The sequence below is a fragment of the Oryctolagus cuniculus genome, chromosome 2 (genome assembly GCF_051225735.1).
Source record: "Oryctolagus cuniculus isolate XC-2025 breed Fujian yellow rabbit chromosome 2, ASM5122573v1, whole genome shotgun sequence".
Taxonomy (NCBI): domain Eukaryota; kingdom Metazoa; phylum Chordata; class Mammalia; order Lagomorpha; family Leporidae; genus Oryctolagus; species Oryctolagus cuniculus.
In genome coordinates, this window is record NC_142868.1 from 10616461 (window position 1) to 10642044 (window position 25584).

At 42.6% G+C, this 25584-nt stretch overlaps 1 protein-coding gene across 9 annotated transcripts in view; it reads left to right on the top strand.

The window, feature by feature from the left end:
• Window positions 1–25584, top strand: part of CC2D2A (coiled-coil and C2 domain containing 2A) — a 152314-nt gene that overhangs the window by 25765 nt on the left and 100965 nt on the right. For all 9 annotated transcript variants that reach the window (XR_011386194.2, XM_051830185.3, XM_089326957.1 and 6 more), the window contains 2 exons: window positions 12784–12872; window positions 13145–13246. Coding sequence is in view for 6 of the 9 variants with exons in the window: in XM_051830185.3 (XP_051686145.3) it covers window positions 12784–12872; window positions 13145–13246 (191 nt within the window). In the remaining 3 variants the exon portion in view is untranslated. The remainder of the gene's footprint in view (window positions 1–12783; window positions 12873–13144; window positions 13247–25584) is intronic.

Consider the following 25584-nt stretch of genomic DNA (forward strand, 5'->3'; position numbering starts at 1 on the left):
GGCACTGTGCTAAGGTCTTTATGTGTATTATGTTATTTAATTCTCAGAACAGTCCTATTATCAGGCATTGTTTTAGAGAATCAATAGCTAAAAGTGGTAGAGCCAAAATTGACACTCTAACCTGCTGACTTTCATAATCTGTTTTTTTTTTTAAAGCTTTATTTATTTAATTAAAAGTCAGAGTTACACAAAGAGAGGAGAGGCAGAGAGAGAGAGAGAGAGGTCCTCCATCCGATGGTTCACTCCCCAATTGGCCACAACAGCTGCAGCTACACCGATCAGGAGCCAGGAGCTTCTTCACAGTTTCCCATGTGGGTGCAGGGGTTCAAGGACTCGGGCCATCTTCTACTGCTTTCCCAGGCCATACCAGAGAGCTGGGTCGGAAGTGGAGAAGCCAGGTCTCAAACTGGCGCCCATATGGGATGCCGGCGCTTCAGGCCAGGGTTTTAACCTACTGCGCCACAGCGCAGGCCCCAGAATCTGTGTTCTTAATTGTAGCACTATAGCATCATTGTACACCCAAACCTTAACTTTGGTCTTTAGAGCTAATTGTGTGCAGTTGACACAGAAGGTACAATGGCAATGCTATAACCCAGCCAGCACTGTCGTCATTGGTTCCCAGTGACCTACAAGGGACTCAGTATGGGCCATAAAGCCAGTTTAGAATTTTTACAGTATCACCATATTCTAGCTACTCATTTTTCAGAACCCTGTGTAGGCACATCCCTCTTTGAAAAGCCCCAATGTGGACCAAGTAGACCTTTCTGTGCTCCTGTAGCTCTTATGCCTTTGTGAATGTCTGAAATCATCTTGTTTTCTGAGCACAGTGCTGCCTCCTTCACCGGACTAAAAGTCTTTGAGGGAAGAGCCTGGCTTAGAATTCTGCTGAGCACAACACTGATATGCAGATGGCATGGCACAGGGTTTGCTGAGTGAACAGGCCTCTTGCTTTTCCCTGCAGGCCTCGCTCTGCCTCAGGTGCACTTGCCTGCCACCCTGGCACCATGGCCACCCCATCCTTCCAACCAGCTCTGGCCATCTGGATCCAGACATTTGATTCTTCTCCTAACCTTCTGTTTCCCGATCATCTCATGGGTCTGCAATGTGCCTCCCTCCCTCCCTGCCCCTGTGCTTCAGCCCAGTCCCCCACCTGTGCTCTTCTGTCACCCAATGTCGTCTCCAGAGGGCTTCAGCTATTGTCAAGGTCAGGGTACATTCAGAGACCCTGATCTTATGACCTCACACACCACACCAGGTGCATGCCCACAGGTGCTACCTCCCAATGGACGAAGTTGTACAGTGAAACATTTGGCTTCTAATTTTCTAATCAAGCATGTATCGAGTCATGACATTCCACTTAAAGCATTTCATTGAGCACACACCAGTTCCAGATCAAATAAACATCTAGTTGAAAAGTACACAGAATCCCCCATGATTCCATGTTACTCCACCTCTTAAGGGAGTAACTATCAAATGTTAAGTAGTTTCTTATGAACATAAATGTCTCCATTACTTACATCTGTTTTCCATTCATTTATATTAGTCTCTCTGATTAAAGCATCATTTCAGAGCCAATTTCTCAGTATCAGTTGAAAAGAAAGTTGGGTATGCAATGAAATTTGATGTAAATGAAAGGGAATCATTTATTTTAGGCATACTTTTTGAAAGCATCAAGACCTGCAGAAACTGACCCAAGAAGTTCACATATTTGGTGCAATATAACTCATGATATATGGCTCAGTGTGAGACACAGCAGATCTGCCTGCAGGAGCTGGGCCTCGGGACTTGCCTTGCAGCCAGCAGCTGGAGAGTATGACAAACACTCTGGTTAGAGGACACACAACTCAGAACGCAGGAAATGCCAAGGAGTTCACCAGTGCTGCAGTTCACTACCTCCTGTGGTACTGAGAGGAGTACACAAAAGTAGTAAGATGTGTACTAAATAAATACTACCCTTGTCATAGTTATAAGGAAGGGCATGACCCACGATTTCCTCTCTAGCCACAACCCCAATTCCCAATTCCCTCCTCTCTCTCTCTCTCTCTCTCTTTTTTTTTTTTTTTTTTTTTTTTTTTGACAGGCAGAGTGGACAGTGAGAGAGACAGAGAGAAAGGTCTTCCTTTGCCGTTGGTTCACCCTCCAATGGCCGCCGCGGCTGGCGCACTGCTGCCAGTGCACTGCTGCTGGTGCACCGCGCTGATCCGATGGCAGGAGCCAGGTACTTCTCCTGGTTTCCCATGGGGTGCAGGGCCCAAGCACTCAGGCCATCCTCCACTGCACTCCCTGGCCACAGCAGAGAGCTGGCCTGGAAGAGGGGCAACCGGGACAGAATCCAGCACCACGACTGGACTAGAACCTGATGTGCCGGCACCGCAAGGTAGAGGATTAGCCTAGTGAGCCACGGCGCCGGCCCCCTCTTCTCTTTTACAGCAAAATTCCTCTGATTCATATATCCCCATTTTTTCTCCTCCAATCCCCTTAAACTTACTCGATTCTAACTCGCATTCTCACTTGCCCATGGAGATTTCTGTTGTCAAAGTTGCCAAGGAATCGCACATTTACTAAGTTCAATACCAGCTTCCTGGTCTTTCCCGTAACTCCGTTTCCGCAGCACCTGACGCAGCACCCTGCCTCCCCCTGCTTTTCCACTTCTCCAAACCTCCTCTGACCTGATGCTCTCTCTGCCTCACTGGCTGCACCCGTCCGTCTCCTTTGCCAGCTTCCACTCACTTCCCAACCTCTCGTGTTGGAGCACCAGGCTCAGGGCTTCTTCCTGTTGTCTTTATCAACACTCGCTCTTCTTGTCATCTCAGACTTTAAATTCTATCTATACACTGATCAGTGCTAAAGTTTTACATCGAGCCTGGTTCTCTTCCAAACTAAATAATGAAACTGCCTGCTTGATATCCCATTTTTGCATATCTTATAAACCACTCATATTTTAATAGTCTTATTGAGGTATAATTTACATATCATAAATTAACTCATAGTATACAATTCAGTGATTTTCAATGTATCAACTTTAAATTTTGATTTTAAATGTATAGACTTGTACAATGTCATCCTAATACAATTTTAGAACATTTCACCACCCTCAGAAAGCTCTGTTGTTCCTGTTTATCTCCATTCTCACCCCAGCCCTAGACAAACACTGGTCTGTTTTCCAACCCTATAAATGTTTTTTGGACATTGTACATAGATAAAATAATGTTATATAGTCATGTCCATCTCTGCTTCTTTTACTTCAAATAATGTTTTTTGAGATTCATAAATGCTGTACCATGTAACAACATTCATTTCTCTTTACTGCTGAATTATACTCCACCATTTGGACATACCATGTTTATGCATTCCCCTGTTGATGGACGTTTGGATTATATTCAATTTGTTGATATTATGAACGGTGTTGTGAGTTTTTGTGACATATCTTGGTATGGATTTATGTTCTCATGTCTCTTGGTAAAATTTCTAGTGATAAATCTCTGGCTCACATCATAGATTGGCAGATTCTTCAAAAGATAAATGCAAATCTGTTTTCCAAAATGGCTGTATCATCGTACTTTCCTACCAACAGTGTATAGTTTCTCTATATCCTTTCCAACACTTCATATCATTTTTCTGAAAATATAGCCTTTGCAATAGCTACATAGTGATATTTCATCATGCTTTTAACTTGCATTTCCCTAATAATTAATGCTTTTGAGTATGTTTTCTTATTCTTATTCACTTGTATGTCTATTTAAATGTTTTCTCATTTATGAATTGGGTGATTTGTCTTACTATACACTTGAAAGTCCTTTAAATTCTTGCTACGTGTACTTTATCACAAAATTTACAAATATTCTTACTTGTCAATAATGTCTTTGAAACACAAAAGGTTTCAGCTTTGATAAATTGAAATTTGTTTATGAGTTGTGCTTTTAGGATTGTTTCTAAAAAGTTCTTCTCCTGACCAAGGTCATGAAAATTTTCTTCTTTGTTTTCTCCTAAAATTTTATAGTTTAAACTCTTAGTTAGGTCTATGGTCTATTTTGAGACAACACAAATTTTGTCTGAAACCAAGTTTCTGTTATCTTTCTTCCAATCCAAATCTATTTGTCTTACAGTCTTCCCCTATCTCACTATATGTACTTTTCACTTTTCTATTGCTTAGGTCAAAAATTAGGAGTCATCTTTGACTCCTGTCTTTGTATCTGCCTGCATCCAGTTTGTCACCAAGTCCTGTCTGCTCTATCTTCAGAGTGGATCTAAACTATAACATTCCTCACAACTTCTACCACTGTCCTGATTCAAGCTTCCTTCATCTCGCATTTAGAAAATTGCTGTAGCCTCCAAATCAATCTCCTTGCTTCCCTTCTCACCCTCATTCTCAGCCTAACAGAGTGATCCCATGAAAACAGCATCATGCTCACTCCTATGTTCCAGCCCTCCAGTGTCTCTCACAATTAAAGCTGAATTCCTTGCAATGGCTTACACAGCTGGCCTGCTTGTTACCTGTAGAACCTGACATTCTAGTATTCTTTTCCCATGCCCAGGGCTCCCCTGTGGTGTCCTGGTCTCCTACCAGGCATGATCCCATCTCAGGGTCTTTCTAAAAGATATTTCTTAGTCTGAAAATGCTGAATCCCCAGGTGTCCACATGGCTGGATGACTTGCTTATCTGATCCAATGTCACCTTGAGGTCCTTGGTCGACCACACTGTTAAATTGTAATGCACCTTCTCAGCTCTGCTTATCCCTGATCCTGCCTCATTTGTCTCTCCATGTCACCACTGGACATTTTAGACATGGGAGTCCATCCAGTGCCTCGAATGCATTGTTGGTGTGCAATGAAAATTTACTGGTTCCGTGATTGAAAAGTGGAGGTGAGATTGTCTAATTCAGAATTTCCAAAATTGGAACATAGAATATTGGTGTCCTGTCAGATGTTAGCTCCTTGCGAAAACATTCCATACTGGGAAGTTTTCCATCACACTTAAGTTCTTGGAAATTCATAAACTTGTTATGAGACCACTTACACTTAACCTGCCATTTCTCTCACAATGCCTGTCCCTCTCAAATGCCTTTTAACATTTTTGTGCACTCTTGACAAAACACTGTAGAAGACTCAACTCTAGGCACAATTTTCCCATCAAATAGAGCTGTGAAGCTCTTTGCCACTTTCAGAGTCTCTGATAGTCCTGTTTGAAGTAGCTGGCTCTATGTTTATACCACAGTGACACTAGAATACCAGGTCTCATCTGGGAGGCTGATCCCCAAGCCTAGAGGTCTAAAGGACCATGAAGAGGATGAGAGGGAGCCCCAAGATCCAAGGGTCCCCGTGTCAGAAGGAGACATGTGCCGGAATAAGGGCTGTCAAGTTTTTAGCTAATTGAAATGTAAAATGTTATTGAGACTTTGAAAGAGAAAACTAAACAAGAAATTGGCCAGAGATAGTCCCCACAGAGCCCTTCAGTAACTATGAACTATCCACAGTTCTGGGGCTCATGCCTCATAGACAGCCTGCTTACGCTCTGTCTTGTAGCAAAAATTTCACAAGTGATCCTAGTTTATTTTAGATAAATAAGAAAACAAAGAGAAGGAAATAGAAAACCTCATCTTCCACAGTCTCACATCCCAACAGCAACCACCGTTTGAGCTTTTGGGCCCTTCCCTTGCTCTGGGTTTGTCCTGCCTGACAACAGAGGCAAGCCCTGTGTTGGCAGAGCACTGCTGTGGCTTAGCGGATGGCCCGAGCCCTTGTACCTGACTGTCCCTGGAGCTTTCAGGACGTAGCCGCTGTTTATCTGCCATGGTTGCCACTGAAGTCCAGCTGGCTTTCGTCTCATCCTCTGCCCCAACTGCATATTGACACTCTGTCACTGAAAGTCACAGCGGAGTCAGGGGTGGGCTGGCTGGCTGTGGGGGAGGGTTGAGTTTGAGCATCAGGAAGAGGGCAGGCAGAAACCAAAGGCAGTCCAGGCCAGTGTTCTTCCAGCCTTTCTGTCCACCACCCCACAAGCATTAAGGAAACACTAGACTCCCCTTGTTTCGCTTTAAATTGCCATAAACTTTTTTTATAATACTTTTAAATACTTGAAAAAGACTTAATTGCTAGCATATTGCAAATATTAATATTTTAAAATAAAGCTGTTACATCATTTTTAAAGTTATCCAAAGGAACCTACATTCCACAGTGATGTGATCACCATCACCATCTATTTTAGAAATAATAAGCTTTTCCTTAACAGTGTGAAGTTTTATACCATTCCCTTTTTTGCTATTATGGAATTTCTTCATTGCATGTCTGCTTTGGATTTTATGTATTTTTTATGACTAAAAGTCCTTTATTTACTGTGCTAACAAACTGAATCTTTGATTAAGCTGTATAGCAACTGTCAGTAAGCCAAGATTGATGAAAACAGAGAGAGTGTAAAATCTGGCAAATATTTCTTGATGATGAAAAGTCAAATAAGTAAAAAAATTTAGAAGTATATTCTTTATGTAGAGTAGGAAGATGGAAAGAGAAAATTCAATAAGAATCATTGTCGCGCTCACCTAGTCTACAACCTATATAAAGTTAGATAATAGCAATTCAAATCCAAACTCAAGTACCCCATGTCTGACTTCCGAGTCCCTGGAACATTCTGTGTACTCACAGGTACACAAGTGCTGTCTAGGCAGTGAGATTCCCAAAACAAGGACCCTGGGGAAAACAGGAGAAGGGAGGGCCGTTCCACATTTTGGGGAGTAAGACTCTTCTTGATTTTACAGAGAAGTGGGTTTTCTAAGACATGGTCAAAACTGTCAAAATCAACTTTTTCTTAAAAAAGAAATTAACTAAAAGCTTGTAACTCTCGAAGGACTGTTTCTTCAAGAGAAACAGCTGAATGTCAGTGGGAGCAGCAAGCTCAATGGCATGTTCTATTGCCCTAATCCCAATGCCTTTCCCAGCTCCACAGAAGCCTTGGAGCCAGCAGTCTCACACCTGTGGTAGTTGTGCACAACACAGCCAGGCAGCAACTGGGAGGGGAAATGCAGCTGGGGCTCCCCAGAGGTCTTCTTGCCCAAGAATTGCCCTTGTTTGACCTGCGTGTGGTAGGTCATTGAAAATCTCTATACTTGGGGATGGTATTTTTTGACCTGGATGAGAGCTCACTCTGGTAATAACCATCCATCTGTTGGACACACACATACACACACACACACACACACATACACACACAAGCCTTAGAAGGAATAAACTGTCCATATGCAGCTTTGAAAAACAGCACAATTCCTGCATGCACAGGAAAGACCAGAGACACCCCCGAGCTCTCATCTCTAGCTGATGGCAAAGCTCTGTGCAACACACATGTGGGAGAAAATATCTGCAAGTCATATTTCTGATAAAGGTGTAGTATCCAGAGTATAAAAAAGCCAATATCCAAAGTTAAAAATGGGCAAAAGGCTTGAGTAGACCTTCTCCAAAAAAAAGTACAATTGGCCAAGAAGGACTTGAAAAGATATACAACCTGATTAGTCTTTAGGGAAATGGGAATTAAAGCCACAGCTGGATACCCCTTTACCCAAACCCCGCCAGGTCCCTATCCACTTGGATAGCTAATAATAAAAAACGACAGATAATCACAAGTGCTGACAAGCATGTGGAGAAATTGGAGCTCATGTGGGTTGCTGGTAGGAATGTACAATGATGTAGCTACTTTGAAACACATTTGGTACTTCCTCAAAAAGTTAAAAATAGAGCTAGCATATGACCTAACAATTCAACAACTGGATCTAAACCCCAAAGAATTGAAAACATATGTCCATACAAATACTTGTACACAAAGACTCATAGCAACATAATTCATAATAGCCAAAAAGTGGAAATTACCCAAATATCCATCAACTGATGAATGGGTAAATCTACTGAATTGAACATTCTAAAAGTGTGAGCTGTGTGGTGTGTCTCCCAACAAAGCTGTTGTGAAAGAAAAAAGTGGGGGGAGGCATCAGGACTCCAGATCACCGCCATCTGGGAACATGAGAAGAAAGGAATAGAAAAGTACTTCAAAATGCGATGCAGTTGTGTTAGGAGAACATGGCTGTCTTTGCTGTGGGGTCAGATAAGACAGAAGCATCCAAGTGAATAATGGCGGAGTCCACCATTTTCCTGATCCTGTAAGGGGAGAGAATCCAGCGAGTTAGGCTGAAGGAAAAAGAAAGTAGGGAGATCTGGAAGCCATTTGCAAGCCTGGGGTTGAGGTGGCCTTAGGTTAATAAGTATTCTTTTTTTGTTGTTTGTTTGTTTGACAGTTAGAGATATAGACAGAGAGAGAGAGAAAGGTCTTCCTTCCACTGGTTCACTCCCCAAATGGCCGCTACGGACGGCGCTGCACCGATCGGAAGCCAGGAGCCAGGTGCTTCTTCCTGGTCTCCCATGCGGGTGCAGGAGCCCAAGCACTTGGGCCATCCTCCACTTCCCTCCTGGGCCACAGCAGAGAGCTGGTCTGGAAGAGGAGCAACCGGGCTAAAACCGGACTAGAACCCAGCGCCATATGGGATGCTGGCGCCGCAGGTGGAGGATTAACCAAGTGAGCCACGACTCCAGCCCCTTGGGTTAATAAGTATTCTAACAAAGAAGCGTGGCACTGCTGAACACTTGTCCCCTGCTGCCTCTTATGGAAAGACATGAATGTGTCAATGCAGCCTGTATTTCTTATGTATTTTGTACACTGAATTTATGTGTATATTTGAGTGGAAACATCTTAAAATGCATTAACCATTAGGTTCATGTATGCTGCTGAATCAAATCTCGAATCATTTCAAAAATTGTTTTCATCACCTTCACTTTGCCTTTGAGATGCAGAGACATCATTTGTGCTGGTTTGTCTCGGCTGTGTCAGTCAGTTACGACTACTCTTCCTTACACCCTGCTCACGCCTGGTGAGTCAGTTCTCAGCACAGGGACAGCAGGGCCAGATGAGGATCACGTGGCTGATAAGTAGTGGAGTAGTGGGATTGGCAATAAATCGGAGAATAAAATGTTCTATGAGATTGTCTCAGAATTTCCGGATGTTTAGAGAAACACTGCCATATTCTACCAAAGTAAAAAGAAAGGACTAAACCCTGTTAGTTATTAAAGAGAGTGAATTCGTGCCATTGGCTTTCCAGATATGTCATGTTAATATTCTCCTTAAACAGTGGCGTCTTCATCCCCTGATTTCATGCACATGAGCGTCAATGATTTTGTTTGCAGTACCTTGTAAGTACAATGTTCCTCACACCTTCCTGGTTCCATCCCTCATATCAAGTACAAAAGCCCTCACGATGGTCGCATTCTAGCTAAGAAGAGGATGTACATTGAACCAGATTTGGGAATCTCTTAAATTTTATTTATTTATATAAAGAGGAAAGTTTTCATGTGTTTCCTGTATATAATTTTAAGCCCATAATGATACTTCCCTTCCTCCTTCCCTCTTTCCTCCCTCCTTCCTACTTCCTTTTTCTCTTATTTTTGCAATAACATACTTTCAATTTACTTCATAGTCATAAGTTTAGTCCACTAAACAAAGAATTCAACAAATTGAAAGGCCATTGTTTCTCAGGATTATAGAAAAGGACTATAAATAATCAAATCTCAAGATGTCAATTTCATTCATACACATTCTTTTTTTTGTACTCTATTATATACCACAAATCAAACCATATTGATATTTGTCTTTTTGAGGTCTGGCTTATTTCACTAAGCATAATAGCGTCCAGTTACATCCATTTTGTTGCAAAAGACAGGATTTCACTCTTTTTTATGGCTGAGCAGTATTGATTGACTCCCCACAAATGGCTGCAATGGCCTGGACTGGGCTAGGCTGAAGGCAGGAGCAAGGAATTCCCTCTGGGTCTCCGTGTGTTGTGGCAGGACCATCTTCTGCTTTCCCAAGCACACCAGCAGGGAGCTGGGTCAGAAGTGGAGTGGCCTCGCCACAAATCCAGGCCCATACGGGGTATTGCAGGCAGCAGCTTAACATGCTATGCCACGATGCTGCCTCCCCATTTTTTAAGATTTCATTCATTTATTTAAAAGGCAGAGTTAGGCAGATTTGGAAATATTTAAAGCCTCGACATGTGTTTTACTAGCTCAGATTTTGCATTTTGCATATTTACTTATTCAAAAACCAGAGAGAGGACTAGATCTCCCATCTCCTGATTTACTCCCCAGAGGCCCACACAACCAGGCCTGGGTCAGGCTGAACCTGGAAACTGCCTCTGAGTTTCCCATGTGGTGACAGGGATCCAAGCATGGAGCCACCACTGCTGCCTCCCAGGGTGCACACGAGCAGGGAGCTGAGTCAGGACACTCCAGTGTGGTACGTGGGTGTCCCAAGCAGTGTCTCAACTGCTGCACCAAATGCCATTTGCATAGCCCAGGCTTTGAAAAAATTCAGTAAAAGTGTCAGTGTTTGCCAGGGATTAGAGGGGAAAGATGGACAGGGCAGTGACACTGCTCTGTGTGGTGCTACGAGTAGTAACTCACTTAAGTGAACTAGAAAAGTTAAAATTTTAAATGAGGAGCATGAGTTAAAAAGCAAGATGGTTTTTCATGTGTAACTAATGGATTATTTTGTAAAGGGCTTTTCTCGGGTGCCGGAGGGAGTGAGGAGACAGAGACATAGCAGGTGGTCAGCCAGAAAGAATGGACAAGCACTGGAGGGCCAGTCTGGACACCCCCACCTGCCCACTCAGGCAGCCCACATGTGTCTTCCCTGTGTGGCTCGAACCCCAGAACTGGAAAGGAAGCGTGTAGTACTCAAGTAGTCACAGAAAAACCATGCATAAAGCTAGAATATGACAAGGGCAATGAAGAAGTGTCGGGACTCTGAGCTGGTGTCACAAAGACATCATCTATCACAGTTATGTGATCCTTAAAATGGAAAAGGAGTTGTTTTTATTTTTCTCCAAAAAATGAGATTGAAAGGAATGCGAAAGGCATTTTATTGAGTTTCTCTTAAACTTTGAGCCTCACCTGCAAGACTAAAATTGTTACCGTGCCTATTTCAGCCGCACAGGCATGAAATAAGTGGTTTGATTGGGAGTGTGGTATTAGTGGTGTTTTGCATCTATCGCACAAAAGTGAAGCACAACTGCAGGAATCACCAGGGCTTGCAGCAGAACACGCCTGGAAGCCAGGACGATGTCTTTGTGCCAAGCTGGTGCTGGGACCCTGCACACCCAGTGCCTCTGCCTCTCCTCCCCTCTTTCTCTCTGCTTCTTTTCCTCCCCTGTCTCTCATCCCTCCCTGGCCCTTGCCCTCCTGTGGGTGCTGTTACCTACAAGTGTCCCTCAGGAAACAAATGTCAGCACCCACCATGGTCCAGTGCTTCCCAGGTCTCCACCTTCCCGTCCGGCCCCGCTCCCAAAGCTTGCTGTCCTGGGCAGCACCCACCATGGTCCAGTGCTTCCCAGGTCTCCACCTTCCCGTCCGGCCCCGCTCCCAAAGCTCGCTGTCCTGGCCAGCACCTGGGGCTCATGCTGGCCCCATCACAAGCACCTGCCCCCCAGGCGGCCTTCCCTCCCCATTTCTCTTTCTCAGCAACATCACCCTCTCTGAAGACCCTGACGCCTTCTGCTTCTCCTCCCCTGCTCCAGGTTCCTCTGCCCTGAGTGCATGTGTTCAGGCTTCCTAGAGTGAGCCTCCAGGTGCCGACTCAATGCGCTGGGGCATGGCCTGAGCATCTAGCATGTTCCCAGAAGATGCTGCCGCCACCAGGACCTGTTGTATTTTCCTTCAGTGGCCTCTCTGCCTCCCGCCACTGCTCTTCCCTTATTATCTGGCACCAGGATATCCTAGCTGAGGTCCCTGGCGCCTGCCCGCTCCCTCCTAACTAGTCGGTACCTGCAACCCCAGGTGAAGCTTCCAAACCCACTGCTCGCATTCACCCCTCCTCTTGCCTGTTCCTCCAGACCTCACACTCATGGAGAACACAGTCGATTCCTCCGTGGGGTGCCAGAAGCTCCCCAAACTCCTCTTGCAGTCCCATCTCCTCCCTTCCAGTGGAGGCACTCTGCTCAACCACCCTGACACCCAGGTCCCCAAGGTCTCCATTGTGTCTCCACCTCTTCTGTGATGGACTACAGCACTAGGGAGTGCAGGTCAGGGACCGTTTCTCAAGCATAGTCCTTGCTAAGGGAGTGACAGTGGAGCCCCTCATCCATCAGTCTTCATCTTGATAGCTGGCAATGAGCTAGCTTGATAGCTTGGCCCTCCTAGTGGGAGCCAGCACAAAGATCGGTAAAGAAGTGTATTCAACACACAGATGTGGGGACTGACATGCATTCAGTGTCTGATAGTTCATGATGTTCCTATATGCTCAATAGTATGTACAAAATTTATGTTGTGTCCATACTACGGCCCAGGGTTACGGCCTGGTCAAAGTCGTCAGCGCTGTTAAAAATAAACCCTGATTCCCCCAAACTGATTCACTGTTTATTCATTTTACCAGTCTGTTTATTTCTCAACAAATTGAGAGGCTCTTTCAATGGTAATTGAACTGGTAAGTTTGCGTGCCCCAAGTGGCCGAGTGATATTCATTTTATTCTTAGTTAAGTCAAGGTGACAGTCCCTGGCAGGACGAAGGTTTTTGCTGTCGGTCTCAGAGAAGCCAGGACACGCACACTGACGTCATGGGGCAGTTGTCAGCATTATCTCATGATTGCTGATGGGAAGTTCGAAATTGGCAAAATTTAAAAAATTATCTCATTTATTTTTATTTAATCTTCCTGGTGGAAAAAAATATTTTAAAGTAATTTTCTTTTATTTTTTAAGGCTTACCTCCAATTCCTTCGGCTTCCAGAACAGGCTTTGCAGAATTTTCCATGAGGGAACGTATGAGAGAGAAATTACAAGCCGCGAGGGTGAGAGAAACCGCATGCGTATTCGTGCCTTGCCGATTGCCGCGTTGCAGGGTTTGTTAGCTCGCTTCGTGGGCTGCACAAGTTCTAAATGTTAATGTCACACTCTGCCTTGGCACACAGGAAAATCATGCTTCAGAATGGAAGTTCATTCTTCTGCACCATCTCCTCTGCTCCTCCCCTTAAAGAGCCGCAGCTTTGTTGTTGTTTTCATTTTTGTTTTACCGATTATTCTCTGAGATGGTGGCTGCACTCATTTTCTGTCTGATTTTCAGTCCAAAGCAGAGAGTGCGTTGCTGCAGGAAATCCCCACCCCACGACCACGGCGCCTGCGGAGTCCCAGTGAGAGAGAATCGGAGACTGAATTTGGCACAGAGGTGAGCGTGGGCCATCTCTACTTTGTGATCAGAGACCCTGAAGCAGAATACAAACTGTCCAGGAAAAGTCCCTGGGACCCTGTCTCTGTGCACAGAGGAAGTGTTAAAAGTTTGCTCAGAATTACAATAGCTGTTTATGGGGTACCTGCAGGGGAGGTCCTATTATGCTCATTTATATTTGACAGAGGAGGAAATTGAGGTTCAGAATTGGTCAGAGCCATCCTCAAGTCAGAGAGATCGGGATTTAACCCCAGTACCTTCTCCCTCCCAGTGTGTCTCACTGGGTTGCTGTTGCTGGATTGCTGGGAAGCTGGAAGAGAGAGAAAAGGGCACTAAAAGTCAGGCCCAATGGTGGGGCCCGGAACACCCCCCCAAGGGGCCATGATGAAAAGCTCTTGGCAGCAGGTGGGGAGGCGATTTGGATGCACTGGGGTGATTTTCTCTTGAATCTGCAGTGCTGTTGGGGAATCTGAGTGTGTGTTCAGAGACATCCACAAAGGAAGGGAGCAGACCTGGAGAAACAAATTAAGAAAATATTTCCACTGGGGTGAGTTTTGGACTGTTGAGCATGCCCTTCTGTCCCAAGGGGAGGCAGACTGAGTGCGGAAGTTCTTGACACTTGACAGGCGGTATTTCCGCTCTTTGGACCACACTGCCCAGCAGTGTAAAGTAGGGATAAGGCCAGGTCCATGAGGAGGAGAGGAAGTTGGAGAAGGAAAGACAAGGCAGGGGTACAGACGAAGGACCACCTCATAGGAGGGCAGGCGAAAGAATGGAAAGAGAAACAGAGTACATGGCCATGACGTGTTTGCAAGTCTAACCCGTTGTTTTTGGCTGGTCTGGTTGGAGCTGGAGGTTTTTAACTTTGAGACAAAGAAGAACTTGCGCCAGGTACTCTTCTGTAGTATGGCCGCTGGTTTCCCAAGTGAGGCCCTTCCTGTTCCTATGGAGAGATGTGTCGCTCCCCCTCTTCATGGAGGAATGACACTAAACCCTGCCTGGGCTTCATATCCGAGTCACGGCACCATTATGTCGCTCCCCGTCTTCGTGAAGGAACGACACAGGACCCTGTGCTGTTCTTTGGTCTGCTCGGCCCTCCCCGGGTTTGCTGCTGGTTCTTCCCGGGTTGGCTGCTGTCCCTTCCACCTTCGTGGAAGGGCGGTTCCCCCTGCCACTTTCCCCACTTCCGCAGGGGAGCGGCACACCGCCGGCTCTCTCGGGGGGCTGCACAGGTGTTCCCTCAGATGTTCCCCTTAGATGTTCCTGGTGCATGCCGTCTCTCTCCTCTTTTATAGTCCTCCTCCACCAATCCCAACTCGGCTGCCCACACGCCGAGTACGCTGCTCTCCTCCAATCAGGGGCAGGATCAGCTCCTGGAGGTCATCACTCAAGTTGGCAAGAGGCAGCTGCTTAGAAGCTGTTTTCTCCTCTCCCAGCGCCATATTGTGGGAGAGCAGATGCATAGAATAAGTCTTAATTCCAGTAACTTAGTCTAGTCCGAGTTGCTCCCCACAGAGATGTTATAAAATCTCACCGATATTCATCCCAAACAGGTCACAGCTCTCATGATTACAAGGAAAGTTGCGGCCTTGTTTGTTTTGTGGCCCATGGTTCCTGAGCACAGCACTAGCCAGTCCAGGGAGAGGCTTTGTGACGATCTGCTGTGTGTCTTCAGAATCCACTCTTTCAAGAAGCCATTTCTTTTTCTTTCATTGTGATTTATTAATCAGAAAAGTCCTAATTTAAAAATTTCTGAAATCCCATCAGCTTGACACAAACACTGGGGATTCAGAATGTGGTCAATTTGGCTAAGTAATAAGAAGTTAGTCTTTATTTCTATACCCTTTTATTGATAATCCCTTCACAAAGTCATGTAGTTACCATTGCCCATGGGCCGTGAATGACAGTATCTCACATAAACCTGGCAGTCCTACAAGTAAGAAGATATTTTCTCAGCCAACAGGGAGTTTATCCTTGTGATCAAGACCTTGGCTTTATATTCCATATCTTCTATAAGCCATTCCTATAGATTGGAGGCAGACTTTATACCTGATCTCATATTCATAATGAAACATCACACAAACACATTTCTTAATGTATAAACCTCACACCCAGAAGGAATACCTAGAAAATGGTTGATTTATAGCCTGTTGGTCAATGAAGAGTCCAGATGCTGGCCTTCAGCTCCCTAGGACAAAGCCCTGGCAACCCCTCTCACTAGTTGAGTAACCTTTGACAGGCAATGTATCTGCTCTTTGGACCACGCTTCCCAGCAGTGTAAAGTAGGGATAATGCCAGAGCCTAGTTCTTGGCATTGTTTTGAGGATTAAATGAGTTAACACATGTGACAGTGGTTCAGACAGTTCCTGACACTTGGGAACCCCTTGGTATTTGAGAATTAGCTATTGTTAGAGGCTTTGGGTAGACAGGAGAGGAGAAACCAGTTGGGGATCATTTGATCAATCATCCAGATGTTCCAACACCGGTCATTGCTTGGTCTCTTTCTCATTTGTTCTCACCTGAAACTCGCAGACTTGTGATAAGAGAACAAATACGAATCTTCAGGAACACAGAAACATCAAAGAGGGGGAACACAGAACACTTGAATAATTGATCTCCACCCAGTGTGACCAAGATTTCTCTATGTATGGCCTGGTCTCTGTTCCAGGTGACTCCGATCTGATCCTTTGTATCTGTTATCCAGTCAGAATTGATGGAAACACCCCCTTTCCAGTGTCCAATAGATTCTGAACACTTGGTAACAGCCCACACCTGAGGAGTTTTGTGGGAGTGATAGACATAGGAACAGTCAACGGAGAAATAGGGTGCTTCAGTTCTGTGGCAGGTGCCATTAGGATCCCACTACCTAACCCCAGTCTTAGAGTTGGAATATATAAAATTTGAGGTATCTTGGAATTAGCAATGATTTTCATAGTTATCACACCAAAAAACCAAGTAACAAAATAGATACACTGAACTTCATCAAAATTAAAAACAGTTTGCTTCAAAGGAAACCATTAAGAAAGTGAAAAGACAACACAAAAGAGGACAAATTTTTGGAAATACTATGTCTTTAAGATTATTTATTTGAAAGGCAGAATTAGAGAATCTTCCATCCACTGGTTCACTCCCCAAGTGCCTGCAATGGCTGGAGCTCAGCCGATCTGAAGCCAGGACCTAGGAGCTTCTTCCGGGCCTCCCACATGGATTCAGGGACCCAGGAACTTGGAGCATCTTCTACTGCTTTCCCAGGCCATAGCAGAGAGCTGGATTGGAAAAGGAACAGCTGGGTCTCAAACTGGCACCCACTGCCGGCGGCAACTTTACCCACTATGCCACAGTGCTGGCCCCAGAAATCATATGTCTTGATTAAGGACATACTATTAAGGATTAATGTTTGGAATAGATAAAACTCTGACGTATGTAAAGAACATTCAGATTAGTATAGCTTGTAAGAAATTTAAAATATTGATTAGTGTTTTTAAAAAGAGTTAAGGCTGGGCCGGCGCCGTGGCTCACTTGGTTAATCCTCTGCCTGCAGCACCAGCACCCCATGTGGGTGCCGGGTTCTAGTCCTGGTTGCTCCTCTTCAAGTCCAGCTCTCTGCTGTGGCCCAGGAGGACAGTGGAGGATGGCCCAAGTGCTTGGGCCCCTGCACCCGCATGGGAGACCAGAGGGGAGCACCTGGCTCCTGGCTTCGAATTGACGCAGCGCCAGTCATAGCAGCCATTTGGGGAGTGAAGCAATGGAAGGAAGACCTTTCTCTCTCTCTCTCTCACTGTCTATAACTCTACCTGTCAAATTAAAAAAAAAAAAAAGTTAAGGCTAAGACTAATATATTAATATATTTTATAGTTACAACATAATAATAATGAGACAAGATTGTCTAATACAAGTTAGAAGAGGGCTAGGGCTACATAGCATTTTTTTTTTTTTTTTACAGGCAGAGTGGACAGTGAGAGAGAGAGAGAGAGAGAGAGAAAGGTCTTCCTTTGCCATTGGTTCACCCTCCAATGGCCACCACAGCCGGCGCGCTATGGCCAGCGCACCGCGCTAATCCAAAGCCAGGAGCCAGGTGCTTCTCCTGGTCTCCCATGGGGTGCAGGGCCCAAGCACTTGGGCCATCCTCCACTGCACTCCAGGGCCACAGCAGAGAGCTGGCCTGGAAGAGGGGCAACCAGGACAGAATCCGACGCCCCGACCGGGACTAAAACGCAGTGTGCCAGCGCCACTAGGCGGAGGATTAGCCTATTGAGCCGCGGCGCCGGCTAAATAGCATTCTAAGAGGATACAACAAATTTATGGGTGAGAAAGAATTCCTAGATAAATACATGATGGGCCTCCAATGTTTGATTGCTAGATTGAAAAATGAGTATAATTACTACTTTAAGATTATACAAATACGTTATAGAAAATATATCATTAAAATTTAATTCAGCATACTCAATCACTTTAAGAAAATTCAATGGCATTAAATGTACTTATATATAACTTTTAAATTTTCATATTTTTTAAAAAGCTACAAGCTTTTTTATTAAGTCCATAAGTATTGTTTAAAAAGTGAATACTGCAATAAAGTACACCAGTGGGATTATGTTATCTAAACTTATACCAACCAAGTATGGAAAGAAATGGAAAACAGAATAAAATACTAATCTATATATACATATATTGCTACGTGGAACCTAACCCTTTTTTTTTATTTATTTTTTAAGGAATACAAATTTCATAAGTTCAACTTTAGGAAAATAGTTATTCTTCCCACCATACCCACCCTCCCGCCTATATTCCCACCCTACCTCCTCCCTCTCCCCTTGCCAGCCTATTCTCCATTAAGATTCATTTCGTACACAGAAGAACAACTCTATACTAAGATTTCAACATTTTGCATGTGTGCACACACACACATACAACACTGTTTGAGAACTAGTTTTATAGTTAACCCTCATAATACAGCTCATTGAGGACAGAGGTCCTGCATGGGGAGTTAGTGCACAGTGACTCCCGTTAATTTAACAATTAATATTCTTATGTATGACGTCAGTGACCACCCGAGGTTCTTGACTTGAGCTGCCTAGGCTATGAAAGCCTTTTGAGTCCACAAACTCTGTCACTGTTTAGACAAGGCCATGAGCAAAGTGGAAGTTCTCTCCTATCTTTAGAAAAAAGTACATCCTTCTTTGACCACTTCTTTTCACTGGGGTCTCGCTCACAGAGGTCCTTCATGTTGAACACCTTTTTTGCCACAGTGTCTTGGCTTTCCATGCCCGAAATACTCTCGTGGGCTTTTCAGCCAGACCAGGAAGCCTTATGGGCTGATTCTGAGGTCAAAGTGTTACTTTAAAGTGATTGTCATTCTATGAGTCTGCTGTATGAACTGCTTCCCATATTGGAATATTCTCTCCTTTTTAATTCTATATTATTATTTCCAGGCACTTGATCCTATCTATATGATCACTTTAACATTTAATCCTATCTATATATTCACTTTAACACTTAATACAATCACTTTAACAAGTAAGTGGCATTTTTAAAACCTAGCTTAATGGGATTTGGATTCCCATGACAAGTTTTTAAACTGTACCCTTAGAAGTAAGTCCATAGGAATGTATGCAGAACTATGCAATTTTACAATTAAACTTCCTCTTCCCTCTCTTATTCCCACTCTTATTTTTTACTGAGATCTATTTTCAGTTGACTTGATACACACATGATTAACTTTATGTTAAGTAAAAGTTCGACAAATAGTATGAAGGAAAAACAAAAAAATCAAAGAAATTGTTCCTCAATAGTCAAGACAAGGGCATCTGAAGTCATCTCTTCTCAAAGTGTCAATTTCACTTCTACAGATTTCGTTTTAGGTGCTCTATTAGTAGTCACAGATCACGGAGAACATAAGGTATTTGTCCATTTGGGGCTGACTGGCTTATTTCACTAAGTATAATGTTTTCCAGGTTCACCCATTTTGTTGCAAATGACTGAATTTCATTTTTTAACCTCTGTGTAGTATTCCATAGTGTACATATCCCATAATTTCTTTATCCAGTCTTCAGTTGATGGGCATTTAGGTTGATTCCTTGTCTTAGCTATTGTGAATTGAGCTGCAGTAAACTTTTGTTTACTGATTTCATTTCCCTTAGGTAAATTTCCAGGAGTGAGATGGCTGGGTCGTATGGTAGTTCTATATTCAGATTTCTGAGGTATCTCCATACTGTTATCCATAGTGGCTTTATCAGTTTACATTCCCACCAACAGTGGCTTAGGGTACCTTTTCCCCCACATCATCTCCAGGATTTGTTGTTTGTTGATTTCTGTATGAAAGCCATTCTAACTGGGGTGAGGTGAAACCTCATTGTGGTTTTGATTTGCATTTCCCTGATGTCTACTGATCCTGAGCATTTTTTCATGTATCTGTTGGTCATCTGAATTTCCTCTTTTGAAAAACGTTTGTTTAAGTCCTTGGCCCATCTCTTAATTTGTTGTTTGTTTTGTTGTTGTGGAGTTTCTTGATCTCTTTGTAGATTCCGGTTATTAATCCTTTATCAGTCGCATAATTTGCAAATAATTTCTCCCATTCTGTCGGTTGCCTCTTCACAATCCTAAGGGTTTCTTCTGCCATACAGAAACTTCTCTATATGATGTAATCCCATTTGTGAATTTTGGCTTTGACTGCCTGTGCCTCTGGGGTCTTTTCCAAGAAATCTTTGCCTGTGCCAATGTCTTATAGGATTTCCCCAGGGTTCTCTAACAATTTATGTTATTGGGTGATATATTTAGATCTTTAATCCATTTTGAGTGGATTTTTGGGGGGGGAGATGTAAGGTAGGGATCTTGCTTCATACTTCTGCATGTGGAAATCCAGTTTTCCTAGCACCATTTGTTGAAGAAACTGTCCTTGCTTCAGGAATTGATTTTAGCTCCTTGGTCAAATGTGAGTTGGTTTTAGATGTTTGGATTGATTTCTGGTGTTTCTATTCTATTCCACTGGTCTATCCATCTGTTTCTGTACCAGTACCATGCTGTTTTGATTATAACTGCCTTGTAGTATGTCTTGAAATCTGGTTTTGTGATGCCTCTGGCTTTATTTTTGATGTATAAGATTGCTTTAGTACACCGGCCACTTTGGGAGTGAACCAACAGAAAAAGGAAGACCTTTCTGTCTCTCTCTCACTGTCTAACTCTGCCTGTCAAATAAATAAATAAATAAATAAATAAATAGAAGATTGTTTTAGCTATTCAAAGTCTCTTGTGCTTCCATATAAATTTCAGCATCATTTTTTCTAGATCTGAGAAGAATGTCTTTGGTAATTTGATCGGTATTGCATTGAATATGTAAATTGCTTTCAGAAGAATGAACATTTTGGTGATATTGATTCTTGCAATCCACCATGAACATAGAAGATATTTCCATTTTTTGGTATCCTCTTCTATTTCTTTAAGATTTTATAATTCTCATTGTGGAGATCTTTGACATCCTTGCTTAATTTTATTCCAAGTTTCTTTATTTTTTATTTTTTTTGGTAGCTATTGTGAATGGGATTGATCTTAGAAGTTCTTTCTCAGCCGTGGCATTGTCTGTGTATACAAAGGCTGTTGGTTTTGTGTATTGATTTTATATCCTGCTAGTTTACCAAACTCTCCTAGTCTCTTATTGAAGATTTTTGGATCCTCTATATATAGAATCACGTCATCTGCAAATAGGGATAGTTTGACTTTCTCCTTTCTGATTTGTATCCCTTTGATACATTTTTCTTGCCTGATGGCTCTGGCTAAAACTTCCAGTACTATATTGAATAGAAATGGTGATAGTGGGCATCCTTGTCTGGTTCTGGATGTCTCTGGGAATGCTTACAACTTTTCCTTTTTCAATATGATATCTTTCCATGGGTTTTTCATAAATCGCCTTGATTGTGTTGAGGAATATTCCCCCTATACCCAATTTGCTTAGAGTTTTCATCATGAAAGTATGTTGTATTTTATCAAATGCCTTCTCTGCATCTATTGATAACCATGTGGTTTTTGTTCAGCAGTTTGTTAATGTGATGTATCACATTGATTTGCGAATGTTGAGCCATCTGTGCATACCAGGGATAAATCCCACTTGATCTGGGTGAATGATCATTCTGATGTGCAGTTGGATTTGATTGACCAGGATTTTGTTGAAGATTTTTGCATCTATGTTCATCAGGGAGATTGATCTGTAATTCTCTTTCTCTGTTGCATTGCTTTTAGGATTAGGAATTACCATGATGCTGGCTTCATAGAAAGAATTTGGGGAGACTCCCTGCCTTACAATTGTTTTTGAATAACTTAAGAAGAATTGGAGTTATTTCTTCTTTAAATGTCTCTAGAATTCAAGAGTGAATCCATCCAGTCTTGGGCCTTTCTTTGTTGGGAGGGCCTTTATTACTGATTCAGTTTCCATCTTGGTTATGGGTCTGTTTAGGTTTCCTATGTCTCCATGGCTCAATATAGGAAGGTTGTATGTGTCCAGGAATTTATCCATTTCTTCTAGGTTTCCCAATTTGTTGCCATCAGCTCTTTGTAGTAATTTCTGATGATTCTTTTTATTTCTGTGATGTCTGTTATATATCCTTGTTCATCTCTAAGTTTATTGATTTGGGTCTTTGCTCTCTGTGTTTTGGTTAGTAGGCCAATGGTGTGTCAATTTTGTTCAAAAAAAAAAAACAGCTCTTTGTATTGCTGATCTTTTATATTGTTGATTTCTTCTCCAAATTTAATTATTTTGCTTCTCCTACTAGTTATGCATTTGGTTTACTGTTGTTTTTCTAGATCTTTGAGATGCATTGATAGCTCATTTATTTGATGCCTTTCCAATTTCTTGATGTAGGCACCAATTGCTATAAACTTTCTTCTTAACACTGCTTTTGCTATATCCCATAAGTCTTGATATGTTGTGTTGTCATCTTCATTTGTTTCCAGAAATTTTTTGATTTCTCTTTTGATTTCTTCTATGACCCACTCTTCATTCAGGAGCATGTTGTTCAGTCTCCATGTGTTTGCATATGCTCTAGGGAATCTTGAGTTGCTGATTTCCAGCTTTACTCCATCCTGGTCTGAAAATATGCATGGCATGATTTCAATTTTTTTTTAATTTACTGAGACTTACTTTATTGCCTAGTATGTGGTAAATCCTTAAGAAAGTTCAATGCACTGGTGAGAAGAATGTGTATTCTGCAACTGTAAGGTGAAAGGTTCTGTAGATATCTGTTAGGTCCATTTGGTCTATAGTGTCAGTTAAATCTGCTGTTTCCTTGTTGACTTCTGTCTGGTTGATTGGTCCATTGCTGAAAATGGGGTATTGAAGTCCTCCATTACTATTGTATTGGAGTCTATGTCTCCCTTTATATCCCTTAAAATTTCTTTTAAATATCCAGGTGCATATATGTTTATGATAGTTACATCTTCTTGTTGAATTCCTGTCTTAATCATTACATAGTACCCTTCTTTGTCTCTTAACACTTTTTGTGTTGAAGTCTATTGTGTCTGATCTTAGGATGGCTACACCAGCTCTCTTTTGGTTTCTGTTGGCATGGAGTATCTTTTTCTATCCTTTCACTTTCAGTCTTTTTTGGTGAGATGTGTTTCTTGTAGGCAGCAAATAGTTGGGTTTTGTTTTTTAATCCATTCAGCCAGTCTGTGTCTTTTAACAGAAGAGTTTAGGCCATTTACATTCAAGGTGACTATTGATAAATAATGACTTCACCCTGCCATTTTTCCAAAAATATTCCTTTTTTTTTTTTACTTTAACTTTCCTCTGAATTTTAATGGGGGATTTTATTCCTTTATCTCCTTTCGTAGTGATGACCATCTTTCTGTGTTTCTGTGTGCAGCACATCCTTAACATCTGCACGGCTGGACGGATGGTACAAATTCTTTCAATTTCTGTTTTTTGTGGAAGGTCTTTATTTCACCTTCATTCATAAATCAGAGCTTTGCAAGGTATAGTATTCTCGGTTGACAGTTTTTTTCACTTAAGACGTGAAATATATCTCACCATTCACTTCTATCCTGGAGGATTTCTGATGAGAAGTCCTCTGTGAGTCTAACTGGAGATCCTCTGAAAGTAATGTGGTGTTTCTGTCCTGCACACTTTGTTTTATGGTGGTGAATTTGATTACAATGTTTTGTAGTAAAGATCTTTTCTGGTCATGTCTGTTAGGAGTTCTGTGTGCTTCCTGTACTTTGATGTCCCTTTCTTTCTCCCAGTTAGGGAGGTTTTCTGTTATTATTTCACTAAAAAGACCTTCTAATAATTTCTCTCTTTCCACGCCTTTGGGAATTCCTAGAATCCGTATGTTGGGTGGTTTGATAGTAGTCTGTAGATTCACAACAGCATTTTTTAGTTTTCTAATTTCTTCTTCTTGTTTTTGGTTTGACTTTATAATTTCCTGTGCTTCTATGTCTGATATTTTTTCTTCTGTCTCACCAATTCTTTTTTAAGGCTTTCAACTGCATTTTTTATTTGTTCTATGAATTCTTCATTTCATTTTTATATCTCTTTAAAATCTCAATTTCATGGGAGAGATTCTTTCATGTCCTGTATGCATTTCAGTAATTTGTGTATTTGCTTCTGAGTACTTCTGTTAACCTTAGGATCAATTTTTTGAATTCCATTTCTGGCATTTCTTCCATCTCATCATCTTCAAAATGTAGTATTGAAGTGTTGTATTCTTTTGGGGGTGGCCTGTTGTCTTCCTTATTCTTGTTTCTTGAAATGGTGTGTGTATTGTTCAGCACTGGTGGAGATACTCGTTAGCTTTGTTTTTTGCTGTGGTGGCTTTCATCTTTGTACTGTGCCTCTGTGGATGAGAGGAATGTCTGCTTTTAGTGAATATCTAGAGGACTATGGTGGGTGTGGCCAGGGAACTGTTCAGTTTTCCAGGATGAGGGGCGTGTCTAAGGTGACACTCAGGTTTGGCACAGTAAATTTGTTTTTCAATCAGAAGGGAAGTTTATTCTCAGCTGAGCTTTTCTCTTCAAAGGAGACTGTGCCTGAGCACTAGCCCCAGTGTGTATAATATTCATCTGCTCTGCCCCAGGGACCACACAAAGGATCTGTTCAGTCCTCAATATAGGTTCAGATTCCCCAACAATGTCCCTCACCAGGTAACCAGGAAGCCCTGAACGTGTGGAGTCTCCCGCAGTGACTGCCCGAAGTCCCAGCCACACTCTGAGTCCTCCCGCATAGCTTCTGAGTAGTAGCCAGTACCAGCTTTGGTAATGTTAGCAGTTCAGGAGCTTTATTTTCAATGGATCATCTCCTTAAGTGTGTAAATGCATTGCCCTCTGCCCACCTTAATCCATAAACTTTTGCAGGAATGGGCAACCCCTGAGAGCTGCTAACTTCCACGCAACAGAAAGCTGCTTGCCATCTTGCGCTGTGACAAGAATTGTCCTGTCATTTTGCATTGTAAATTGCTGGCAGAGGCTTTACAGTCAGTAGTGTTGCTATAAATTGTGCCCCTCCCAGCATGCTTGATGCCTGATCTCCAGGCGAAAGGAGTGAGATGAATCAAAACCAGCGAACTTTTTTTTTTTTAATGATTTTAATTCCGTTTAACACAGTGTACTAGGTCAATCAGAAGGCATCTGGGGGGAGAAAAGCAAAAAACAAATTAAAATTAATTTCCATATTCTGTTTTTCAAAATCTTAACAATAATATTGCAAGATAAGTCCTGCATATGCCTTCATGCTTAACACATCTGGATAAAGAAATCAATTATTTGAGGTGGCTTTAAAAAAAAAAAAAACTCTGCCCAATTCTAAGAGACTATTTTGTGATTCATCCAGAAATTTCCGGGGATAAAAATCCTGCAGATGCCCCCTGATCAGACATAGCCCTAACTCTGTAACAACTGTAGCAAGAGCTGCACAGTACAAACCCAAAAAAAGAGCAAGCTCCAAGTCACTCACTGTCCATCCAGTCAACACTGGTTACTAAATACAAACCCTAATTAAGGAGCTAACCTGTTCCCAGGAAGGGATGTGGGAGGGGATTGAAAAGGTGTTAACTTTTGACCAAAAAATCTTGCCCCTGTACTGATGCAGCTCTCGTTCTCCCCCACCTCTGGTGAGATAAGAGGGATCATTTCACTAGAGCAAAAGCAAGACAGCAGTATAAATGCAGTGTTGTCTATCTCGCTAGAGGGCATGTGGGTGACTTTTAAAAGAAGTGCAGTCTCTTTGCCAACTTCTGACTGCTATGCCTGGTGCCACGTGCCTGTGGGTCCCTCTTAAAGCACAGACTTAAAATGGAAAGTATTACTGAAGTACAGCCTCTGAGGAGGAGTGGCACTTAGACTGTCTGGGATAC